The sequence below is a fragment of the Podarcis vaucheri genome, assembly GCF_965113315.1.
Source record: "Podarcis vaucheri genome assembly, chromosome: 2".
NCBI classification, from domain to species: domain Eukaryota; kingdom Metazoa; phylum Chordata; class Lepidosauria; order Squamata; family Lacertidae; genus Podarcis; species Podarcis vaucheri.
In genome coordinates this window covers 40954809-40967416 of record NC_138760.1, presented here as the reverse complement: position 1 = coordinate 40967416, position 12608 = coordinate 40954809, and the positions used below count along the sequence as shown (strand labels likewise).

The 12608-nt window shown below is 48.1% G+C and overlaps 1 protein-coding gene across 1 annotated transcript in view; it reads right to left on the bottom strand.

The window, feature by feature from the left end:
- Nucleotides 1-11915, bottom strand: part of MGAT5B (alpha-1,6-mannosylglycoprotein 6-beta-N-acetylglucosaminyltransferase B) — a 184709-nt gene extending 172794 nt beyond the window's left edge. The window contains exon 1 of the mRNA XM_082203627.1: nucleotides 11105-11915. Coding sequence (XP_082059753.1) covers nucleotides 11105-11172 — 68 coding nt within the window. The 5' untranslated portion in view covers nucleotides 11173-11915. The remainder of the gene's footprint in view (nucleotides 1-11104) is intronic.
- Nucleotides 11916-12608: the final 693 nt, after the last annotated feature.

Sequence of the window (12608 nt, the reverse complement as noted above, 5' to 3'; positions counted from 1 at the left end):
AGCCTACGTACCAGATGGAGCTGGTACACAGCTGCCCTGGACACGGATTTAACCTGGGCCTCCATGGACAGCTGTGAGTCCAAAATGACTCCCAGGCTGTGCACCTGGTCCTTCAGGGGCATGGTTACCCCATTCAGGACCAGGGAATCCCCCACACCTGCCCGCCTCCTGTCCCCCAGAAACAGTACTTTTGTCTTGTCAGGATTCAATCTCAATCTGTTTGCCGCCATCCATCCTCCAACCGCCTCCAGACACTCACATAGGACCGTCACCGCCTTCACTGGTTCTGATTTGAAAGAGAGGTAGAGCTGGGTATCATCCGCATACTGATGAACACCCAGCCCAAACCCCCTGATGATCTCTCCCAGCGGCTGCATGTAGATGTTGAAAAGCATGGGGGAGAGGACAGAACCCTGAGGCACCCCACAAGTGAGAGCCCAGGGGTCTGAACACTCATCCCCCACCACCACTTTCTGAACACGGCCCAGGAGGAAGGAGCGGAACCACTGTATGACAGTGCCCCCAGCTCCCAGCCCCTCAAGACGGTCCAGAAGGATGTTATGGTCGATGGTATCAAACGCCGCTGAGAGATCCAGCAGAACTAGGAAACAGCTCTCACCTTTGTCCCTAGCCCGCCGGAGCTCATCAACCAGTGCGACCAAGGCAGTTTCAGTCCCGTGATGAGGCCTGAATCCCGACTGGAAGGGATCCAAATGGTCTGCTTCTTCCAGGCGTGCCTGGAGTTGTTCGGCAACCACTCGCTCAATCACCTTGCCCAAGAATGGAAGATTTGAGACTGGGCGATAGTTGGCCATCGTGGCCGCATCTAAAGATGGTTTCTTAAGAAGCAGTTTAATAACCGCCTCTTTCAGCGGGTCTGGGAAGGCTCCCTCACGGAGAGAAGCATTCACCACCCCACGAAGCCCATCGCCCAGCCCTTCCCAGCTAGCTTTTATAAGCCAGGATGGGCAAGGATCAAGGAGACAGGTGGTTGGTTTCACTCGTCCAAGCAGCCTGTCCACATCCTCGGAGGTAACAGATTGGAATTGATCCCACGCAATTTGACTAGACAGGACTCTAGCACTCTCCCGCCCCGGCCCTGCTCCCACGGTGGCGTCTACCTCTTCCCGAATCTGAGCGACTTTATCTGCAAAAAACTTTGCAAAATCATTGCAGGAGATCATGTGGCCCGTACTGGGCCCCGATGTAGCAGGTGGTTCCGCTAAATTGCGGACCACCTGAAAAAGTCTCCTGCTGCTGTTTTCTGCAGATGCAATAGAGGCGGCGAAGAAAGCCTTCTTTGCCGTCGCTACCGCCACTTGGTAGGCTCAACACTGAGCTCTAACCTGTGTCCAGTCAGCTTCAGAATGGGTCATCCGCCACCGGCGCTCTAGCCGTCTCAACGATTGTTTCATTGCCCTCAGATCCGTGGGAAACCACGGGGCTGTCCGGGCTCCATGCAATCGGAGAGGGCGCTTCGGAGCCAAACAGTCAATAGCCCTGGTTAACTCCGCATTCCAGCAGGCCACCAGGGAATCAGCTGAAAGGCCATCAACATGGGATAAAGCATCCCCTACCGCTCCCTGGAAACCATTTGGATCCATTAAGTGGCGGGGGCGGACCATCCGAATCGGTCCCACCTCCCTGCAGAGGGGAAGGGTCGCGGAGAAGTCAAGTTGCACCAGGAAGTGGTCTGACCATGGCACTTCTTTTGTTTCACTTTTACTTAGTGTCAGAACACCAATATCCATGGAGGTAAACACCAGGTCCAAGGCATGTCCGCGGCTATGGGTTGGGCCAAACTTATTCAGGGACAGCCCCATGGAGGCCATGCTTTCCACGAAGTCCCGAGCGGCCCCTTGTAAGGTCGTGTCGGCATGGATATTAAAATCCCCTAGGACAACCAAACTAGGTGTCTCCAGGAGAACATCCGCCACGACCTGAAGCAGCTCGGGCAGGGAATCCTTGGTACAGCGGGGAGGTCGGTACACCAAAAGGAATCCTGTACTGCCCCTATTGCCCAACTTCCAGAACATGCACTCAGAAAACTGGGTCTTCCCAATAGGACGCCTGGTGCAAACTAATGACTTCCTAAAAATCACTGCAACCCCCCTCCCCGCCCACAAGGCCTGGGTTGCTGTGCGTAAGAGAAACCTGGTGGACAAGCAGCGGCAAGGACAGGCCCATCTGCTTCATCCAACCAAGTCTCTGTTACACAAGCCAGGTCAAATCCCCCATCCATGATCAAGTCATGGATGGCAGTGGTCTTATGAATCATTGACCTGGCATTGCACAGCAGCACCTTCAGGCTATGTGGGTATCCCTTGCTGATTCTAGTATCCGTCCGGACAGGACCAGACCCGGAGGCAGGGATAGTCCTCAGACAACGACTAAACCTGCCTCCTCTGTAATGACATGGTCTGGTCTTAGCGTAACTCCTCCTCCTACCCGTGATCACTGAGATCGGTTGTCCCAGCGCATCCCCCTCTGTGGAACATACCCCAGCCATTTTGTTGGCTGGGACCCACTCCCCGGCAGCCCTGACCCTTCCCCTTAAGAACAAAATAAGACCTTAAAACAATAAAAAAACCCAGAAAACAAAAAACAATACAAATGAAAAACTATAAAAATTACAAATCCATTAAAATCAAACAAATTCCCAACTAAACATCCATCCCACCTCCATCCCCGTCCCCGCATATACAGAAAATAAAAGGAAAAGAAAAGGAACATTTTAAAACATTTTAAAAAGAATTCTGCGCCCCTCCGGATCCCCCTGGGCCGCAGCAGCAGTGATAGCAACCCTCCCTGTGAGGCCTGTCAGGCCCTGCCCTGGGCCAGATGGTGAGTGGCAGGAAGGAGCAGGGCCCTCAGACACCCACACAAGAGAGTCCTGTGAGTTAAAAGGGGGGGTCTTTCTTTTCCAAGGTTTTTTGCTAATAGGTGAGCAGGTGCTGGAGTCCAGTGGCATAACAGTTAAGACCCAGCATTAATCTGCAGTCAAATTAGGAATGTTCAACGTGTCCTTCAACGTGACCAGTTTCTCTCTACTTTTTCATTTTATTAAGAATAGAGCAATTCAACAAATTGTCACATTGCACAATTATCATTTGCAGCTGCGATCAATGGGAAATACCCATCTCCCCAGGTTAAACATGATCACATCCATCTTCCTTCGTAATAGTGTACAGTAAAGTAAAGGGACCCCTGACCATTAGGTCCAGTCGTGACCGACTCTGGGGTTGCGGTGCTCATCTCGCTTTATTGGCCGAGGGAGCCATACAACTTCTGGGTCATGTGGCCAGCATGACTAAGCTGCTTCTGGCGAACCAGAGCAGCGCACGGAAATGCCGTTTACCTTCCCGCCAGAGCGGTACCTATTTATCTACTTGCACTCTGAAGTGCTTTCGAACTGCTAGGTTGGCAGGAGCAGGGACTGAGCAACGGGAGCTCACCCCGTCGCGCAGAATTGAACCACCAACCTTCTGATCAATAAGTCCTAGGCTCTGTGGTTTAACCCACAGCACCACCCGCAGCCCTAGTGTACAGTATGCACCCTTTATTTATAAATAAAGGAAGATCACATTATACCAATCAATTTGGCTGTGGTGCACTTAACAGAAACCACGGTTCTTTTTTTGTTTATATACTGCTTTATGTACTAGTGGTAGAAATAGCCTAGAAATTTTAGAAAGCAAACACGGTGCATTACTCTTACAGGAAAGGGTCCCATGAGCATCCCATGGCAGCAGCCAAGGCCAAAGGGGTGGGGGAGAGATGGATGTGTATTCTCATCATACACAGAAGCCCCAGGGGAAACCTTTCACTCTCATTCTCACAGAGGCTGCTTGGTGGTGTGTCCTGCTGCCTTTTTCAGCAATGCAGCTTTATAGTAGACTCTTTGAATACAACTCTAGGTTACGGCAGTTTTACCATACGCTGGTGGCACCTAGAATATATTTACATCGGTTGCATGCATGCCGATTTCAAGCAGAAGGCTAGTCTTTCTACATTCATTTCTTTTCTACATCAACATCTCACCTTCTTTTGTTTGGTTATGTCTCTGGACCGCATGCCTCAGTCCATAGTGCAGTCCAAGGCGAGTTTCTCTATTACAGTCTTGTATGCACAAGCATCTATGACCACATTGGGCTTGTTTTTTAAAGATGGGAATAATCAGGACAGTGGAGGTGCCTGCTGTTGTGTGTTGGATTCTCAACATCTGTAGCAGGCATAGGCAAACTCGGCCCTCCAGATGTTTTGGGACTACAACTCCCATCATCCCCAGCTAACAGGACCAGTGGTCAGGGATGATGGGAGTTGTAGTCCCAAAACACCTGGAGGGACGAGTTTGCCTATGCCTGATCTGGAGGGTGAGGTGGGGAGGCTGAATGCATTTCCATTGCCCTTCGTACACTAAAGGTAAAGGGACCCCTGACCATTAGGTCCAGTCGTGGCCGACTCTGGGGTTGCGGCGCTCATCTCGCTTTATTGGCTGAGGGAGCTGGTGTACAGCTTTCGGGTCATGTGGCCAGCATGACTAAGCCGCATCTGGCGAACCAGAGCAGTGCATGGAAATGCCATTTACCTTTCCGCTGGAGTGGTACCTATTTATCTACTTGCACTTGACGTGCTTTCGAACTGCTAGGTTGGCAGGAGCAGGGACCAAGCAACGGGAGCTCACCCCGTCACGGGGATTCGAACCGCTGACCTTCTGATCAGCTAGTCCTAGGCTCTGTGGTTTAACCCACAGTGCCACCCGTGTCACCATAAATACATTTGTCTTTATCAATATAGGAAGCTGCCATATACAGAATAAGGTGACTTGGTCTAGCTAGCTCAGTATTATCAACAGTGCCTGGCAGTAGCCCTCCAGGGTTTCAGACAGGACTCTCTCCCAGCCCTAACTGGAGATGCTGAGGATTGAGCCTGGAAACTTCTGCATGTGAAGCAGATGCTTTCCCACTGAGCTACATCTCTTCTGCTAACAAAACTATACACTTCGGCATGAAAGAAAGAAACGAAAGAAAATTGGCCCTGAAATTAGTTTGAAACTTCTCAGCTTTTTTTTTTAAAGACCCTAAAGCTAGTCAGAAAAAGTAGTCTACTCCAGCCAGTCCCTCCCCGTGCCATCCTTCATCACAGCACAATAAGTCGGGTTCTGCTGTTCTATTAAGCCAACCGTCATTCAACATGAGAGAAGGTGACAGCTCTCCCTGATGGCTGTGTATAGCCCATGACACAACTGGCACAGCCAGTGAATTGCTACTGAGAGACGTATCCGTCCATCCAGCTTCTAGTTTTGCACGCAACCCCATTTTAGAGCTCATCTTGCATTAGGCCAGTCAGCTTTGCCATGGACCTTAATAAGATCTAGGCTGGCACATTTTTAAAGAACAGTAAAACACACAATTCAGGAAGAGATGGCCTGGGTGGACCTCTCACCATGAGAGTTTCTTTGACAGGGAGAGCTGCAGCCAATCACAGCCCACTGGGATGAGTGCACCTGCATGATATACATGTCTGTCACATTCACATGTTACACATTTGAATTACCTTAGGGATGTTACACACAATGACAAATTTGGCTTTGCCACCAAGCGTACACTCCGCAAGGCGGCACTCTGACAAGGGGTGTAGTGGTTAGAGTGTTGGACTAGGACCTAGGAGACCAGGGTCTCCACTCAGTCATGAAACCAATCATTGTCCCTCAGTCTAACCCACCTCAGTGGATTCTTGAGGGGATAAAATGGGGAGCTCCTTGTCTAATATAACTGTAATGATAGATAGATAAGGCTGGATAGCTCAGTTGGTTAGAACATGGTGCTGATAACACCAAGGTTGCAGGTTTGATCCCTGTCTAGGACAGCTGCATTGTTTGGGGTTGGACTAGATCAGTGGTGGCCAAACCTGGCCCTCCAGCTGTTTTGGGACTACAACTCCCATCATTCCTAGCTAACAGGACCATGGTCAGGGATGATGGGCGTTGTAGTCCCAAAACAGCTGGAGGGCCAAGTTTGGCCACCACTGTACTAGATGATCCTCAGAGTGCCTTCCATTCTGCAAGTCTATGATTCTATTATAAATAAATGCATCTGTGTGGCACATGCATTTTCAAATACCTGCTTCTCACAGTCTTGATTTTGAGGTAAATACATTACAAAGGGACATGTGATGGGTTCATCAGACTTACACCTGGCCCACACTCCTCTTTACATAAGCCTCTCATTCTTGTCCTTCTGTAAAGGGAATAAGTGCCTTAAAGCAGTGTTTCCCAACTGGTGTTCCGCGGCACACGAGTGTGCCGTGAGACATCGGCTGGTGTGTCGCGAGATACCTGGAGGGAGGCGGGCGAGTCGGGCGGCGAGAGGCGGGGCGGCGGCGGCGAGGAGAGGCCGCGCCTCCTGCTGCTGCCTGGCGCTCCTCCTCGCAGCCGGCAGCGCTGCCTGGGCGCCTCCGCGCGACTCTGCCTCGCTGGGTTTGGTCTCCCAGCAGAGACGGGTCACACGCGCCCCTCCCTCCCTCCCTCAGCCTGCGCGGAGGGAGAGCCAGAGAGAGGCATCGCTCCTGCGCTCCGAGGCGGATTGAGCGCAGCTGAGAGGAGCTGCCGAGGGAAAAAACTTTCACTTTTGTACGTCCCTCCCGGCGTGACGCTGCGCGCTGACGTCACGGGGCGGGGCTTTAATGGTGGTGTGCCGCGAGATTTTTTTTCAGTAAACAGGTGTGCCGTTGCCCAAAAATGTTTGGGAAACACTGCCTTAAAGCTTTGTGACTGTGTACCTAGTCAATAATCACTACGAAGATGAGTGTTGACAATTAAGACCTTCTGAAATTGAAGTTCTTCCCCACAATTCAAAAGGAGCAAGAGTCAACTGCGGCTTCTCTGTGAAGTGAGGGGAAGTCACTATGTAGCTGTTATTATTTCCCATGTTCCAGACAAGTACTGGCTCAACTTAAGCCCTGCATGCAGCAGTCATGGTTTCCTCTAAGTGCTCCTATTCATAACAGGAGTTGAGGCACTTGAGGATGAGGACTAAGAATGGGCTGGGGTGGGGCTGACAAGGCAGAAGCCCCAGAGACTGCCCCTTCCATGCAAATGGAGGAGGAAAAAGGCTCAGGGGTGTGACCTGCTCTGGCAGAGGGGTAGGATTCACAGGGGGAGGTGGGTCTAGCACTGCCTCCTCGGGAGAGGCTGCACATCAATAGTAAAGAGAAGTTTCAGCCCCCTAAGCCGAGTGCCCACCTGCAAGACAGGAATTCCCACAGGGATGAGTATCTGAGCATTCTCTGCCTCTGCTTAAAAGGGAGAATTGGAACAACGTTGTAGCTCTTGTTCAGTCTTGGACCTCTTGCTACTAATCTCAGACTCCTGAACTTTGGTCTTTGCTCTCCTTTGCCTTGCAGGAGCATCTGGTCTAGATTCTGCTCTAGGTTACTAACTGCCAAGTTTGTACCATTAGACTGCTACAATAAAAGTTTACTTTTTTACTTGCAAGTAATGGCACCCGTGGTTGGTTTTGGATGGGAGGCAGGACAAGAGCAGCCTAAGGATGCAATCCTACACCAGCTCAGTGGGACTTCTGGGTAGACATGTATAGAAATGCACTGTGAGATTCCTAAATGACATTACTGCAGTGCCAATGCAATGTATTTTTTATGATACAATGGCATACCTATTGGTACACCCCATGTGAATCAATAAAATACATAGCACTTATAACTTAGCTACGTTGAAGTTTTCTATGCTGCCCGTGTATGCCAGGTTGGCATGCAATGATAAGAAAAGCACAGTCAGTCCAAGACATTTGCCGCTTGAGGCAAAGGGAAAGGGATTGCCCCTTCTATGGCATGTGCAAAAGCTGAGCAGCCTGAATCTCATTTCAGCACCAGAAAATTGGACAGCGTCCTCCACCACACCTAAGGGCAGCCGGCTAGTTTAGTGGGTGCAAGGTAGATCACACAGCACACAAAGATCCCAGCCTATTGCTGTTGGTCCCTGCCCTGCAGCATCTACTGCCCATGGTGGTCACCTCACTCGGCCTAATGGTAGGGCCGGCCCAGAACAAAAGCAATAAATACATAGAGAGAGAACACTACAAGATGAAAACACCAGACGTGGCAATTAAAGAAAGACCATAAAATTCTGGAGAACAGATAAAACTTGCATTATTTTGCTGAAATACCCGAGCACATGAAATGCCAGCTGACAGTAGCTACTAACTACCAGCGTTGTGATCAGAGAAATGAGGAGAAGGAGCCCTTCCATCATGATTTGATCCTGCTCCACAATCTGCTGCATTACTGGCCAACATGCAGGTGTGAAGGGTTTAGGAGAACAGAAAGTCAAGACAATCTGAAACACATCTGAGAGGGAGAGCTGTTCAGGTGCCAAAAACATTCCATTGTTACAACAGTGTTTGACAGACGGGAGACATCGGATCATCCAAGGAGGAGGGAGGAGGGGACAGAGAAGGTATAAGGCGAGGTGGCTAACCTGTGGCTTTTTGGTTGTTGCTAAACTAGAATTCTCATCATCCCTGACCATTAGCTATGCTGGTTGAGGCTGATGGGAGTTGAAGTCCAATGACATCTGGTCAACCACAGGTTCCTCACCCATGGCTGGGAACAATTCTGATGAATAGGCAGTGCAGAAGAGATCACAAGAGTAAAAGAAAGCTCATTGGGGAACAGGATGGGAAGTATTGCAAGTGGACTGTTCTGTACATTATTTAGAAGTTTAATGGCCTATGCACATGAAACTAACTGTCTTTTGTGAACTGCCCTGGGTAGGCTTAGTCTTGAAAGATGACATAAGTGTTGTTTTTTTAAGCAAATATATATTACATGGTCTCTGACTGATGCCAGAATTATAACAAAGTTGGTACTAGGCAAGCTTCTCTAGGGAGGGGGGATGGAATCCCAGGTGTCCTGACAAAAAAACGGTTGTGTTAGACTGAATGCTGAGGTATTTTTTATGAAGAATAATTTACAATATTCTTAGACTGAAGTCCCATAACAGTATGTTTCCCCTGGTGAGTAGCTTTAAGGGAAAATTTTAGATCAGGAAAATTGCCATACCACCAGTCTTCAAAGCATGGGATTGCTAAGATATATTTTTAAAATGGAAATCCTGAAAATGGTTCTCCTGCCATCCCACTAAACCCAGAAGGCCTTTAAAATAACACAACCCAAAAAACTCTGATAAGAACAGGCTGTTAGGGGTTTTTATTTTGGATGGGTTGCCAATGGCTTCTGCCCATACATTTACTATCTCTTCCTATTTCTTAAACCCACAAACCTGCTTATTGTTAGCAAGGGAGACTAAGATATTGCAAAACCAACAGACAGCTTTGGAATATTTGTTGACCGCTTTCCATTTCCATCTACCTGAGCTATTTACTTGACAGCTGTTTGCCAGGTAAGATAAGCAGTAGTTTTCTTATTAGGTTCATCTGAGTGAACAGCAGAGTCATATCTCACCTCAGGCTTCACCACAACAGTACTAGCCTAGTCCCCTGTAGTCCAGAAACACCTGGAGAACCAAAGGTTCACTACACCTACTATATCGTAACATTATATGCCATAATCCATGTCCCTTTTATATAACAGTCTTGCTCTTCTTGAGATCATTCTAGAGCATCCTTTCCCAACTTTGGGTGCCCAGATGTTGCTGTACTACAATGCCCGCCACCTCTAGCTAGCAGAACCAATGGTCAGAGGTGATGGGAGTTGTAGTTCAACAACACCTGGGGACCCAAGGTTGAGAAAGGCTGTAAAAGGTTCACATACTTCTGCTGGGCAGCAGTGCAGTTAAGTGATTTTAGACCCTGGACTTAATATGGTGGGGGGCAGGGGAGAGCAGTGTTCTTTAGACGGCAAAGTGCAATTACTTCATTCACTATGAAGCATTATAAGCCAGTCCTGCTGCATTTGGGAGCCCTCCTGCTCACTCTTTTGAATGGGGCCCTGGACTGACTGACTTCGTGTATTTAGAGCATTCATACCCCACGCTTCAGCCAAAGAGGCTCCCAGAGTGGTTTACATACCGTCAATTAGAACAAGACAGTCCCTGCCTGCAAGCTTACATTATAAAAGACACAACACACAAGGAAAGGGAAACAGGGAGAGAAGAGGGGAGGAAAGCAAACTCAGGTGCCAATGATTCTAAGTCAAATAGCCGTTCTTATAATGATATGTATTTCTTAGAAAGTCTTGCTTTGACAGCACCACTGCTTCCTCCAGGGCTGGACCAAACATCTAATTTAAGTTTCCCTCCCCCTTTGAAGCTCATCAGACTTCCTCACATCTGAATAACAAAACCCAGCATCCTAAACTTAGAAAGAAAGAACTTGCTTTAAAGTCTACCTAGAGCAAGTTCAATCAGTTTCACTTGCTTCTTTTCTTTCGTTCGTCATGCTCTTTCGGTATGTGTATTTTTAATTTATGGACCCTTACACAACCAAGAAAAGAAAAGTGCTACTGGAAAACAATCAGTGAATAAGCTTCAAATCTTCTTACATCATTTCAAAAGAAGATAGCAGGAAGTCTGAGCATGGGTGAGAAAGAAGCCAAAAAAAAAAACAAATACAAGGGATGATAATGGCCCCATGAGGATCAACTGAAACACAATCCCTAAAAAAGCAAACTTTACATGGACACAGCAGTGAGTAGCTGAAATTCATTCATTCCACTGGGAGGCTTAAGAGGAAATATATGTTATAGACCCAGAATAATCTCATAGCCGGCAGCCATCAATTCACACCAACCTATACCTAAGGATACCATGATAAAGTTTAATATTGCACTGATCCCCTGCAATATCTACAAATATCAATAAGGATCAGTTTCACTCTGAGAAAACAACCCTCAACAAATCCCAGCATCATGAATGAGCTAGCAAACACCCTGCCAAACAGGACTGGCATCTTCCTATTTGCATTCAGGTGAGTTCAAAAGCAAACTTGCTTCTTATTGCAGGCATGCAACTCAAATGGCCTCTCCCCTTAGAAAGGAGGGGAGGTTGTCAGCATGCAGTCTTTAAGTGGTAATCACCCCCTCCCGCCCCCAGCATCCCAGCAGAAAGGTATGTATAGGAGAACTTTACCTAAAAGGCCTCAAGGTGACGAGACATCTTCTGACCATTATTTTCCCATCTGAATTCACTGTAATCATTGTTCAAACTTTAAAAAAAAGGGAACGAAGGAAGGAAGGAAAGCAGACATGTAACAAGTCCAATCACTGTTATTATAAAGAGCCCGTGGCTGGAGGCATTTTTTTGTTTTGTTTTAAGGATGTGTATAGAAAAGGAATACAGAATTGCCCTAGTAATAAATCCAGGTATATTAAAGGGAATCCAATCTTCGGTCCCCTCCCAGGTGCTCTGCCTCTGTTGCCGTCTGCTTCAGAAGAAATAGGTGTGAACCCAGAAAAGAGAACCTGGATGGTGTTGATTCCTACAATGTTTTAGTCACATTTTGAATGCAGGTTGTTGTAGCAAACGCAGCAGCCCTCCCTTCTCCAAGTATTAAATCCACTGTTGCTGACCAGGTGGGAGACACCTGGACCCAGAGACTCTTCTGTTCACAGGATCCTTCATCACAGCCAGTTTTCGCCCAGGTTTCACCTTAACCCAAAAAAATCCTACAGCAAACGCTTGCTCCTTTCTTTCTCCAAGCTTCAGCACTTCCAGGTAGATGCCATTTCCTGCGCTAGTTTCCTATTCAAGAGGCGACTCCCAGCCACGGATGGAGATGCAGTGGTTAAAGGGACCAGCTCCATCCCAGCTCGGCGGCTGCCTTGTAGCATCCTGGCCATCCAAAACATTCCGTTTTGAGTCTTGCGAATAGGTTGTGTTGTTTCCTTCTGGGAAGGATGCGCTGCTAGGAGCCAGGATTCGGAAGAGGCTTCGTCGTGAATTGGATGCCATCTAGTGGCATTTGCAGGGATAGCCCCGTGGCATTAGGCTTTTATGAACTGCGAAGAGCATACCTGAAAGGTGGTATTGCACAGCAGCCTTACAGCAGTGCCTGTTTCCTGTTCAGCCACTAGACACCAGATACGGGCTTTTGCCTTCTCGGTAGTGGCGCCCTCCCTGTGGAACGCCCTCCCTTCAAATGTCAAGGAGATAAAGAATTACACAACTTTTAGAAGACATCTGAAGGCAGCCCTGTATTGGGAGGTTTTTAGCACTTGACGTTTTATGTTTTTAGATATGCTGTAAGATGCCGAGAGTGGTTGTGGAAACCCAGTCATATGGGAGGGGTATAAATTAAAAAAATGATGATTATTATTATATTATTATTATTATTCTATTGCCAGAAAACCCAATACATGCTCAGGCAGAATGCTGAAAGAACAAGATGTGGCTGGCACAATACGCCACATCAGCACCGCTAGACTGGGTTACTGCACCAAGCTCTAACACAGAGCTGCCTTTGAAAAGGGTTTGGAAACCCCAGTCACTCCAGAGGGTGCTAGCCAACTTGTTGCTGAGAAATGATCTGGGAGTGCACACTAGGCCAATATCCAAAGCTTTCTACGAGTTAACAGCTTCTGGGTCTAATTCCCCATTGGGGAATACAGATTAATACTTTGGTTCATGAGTGAGA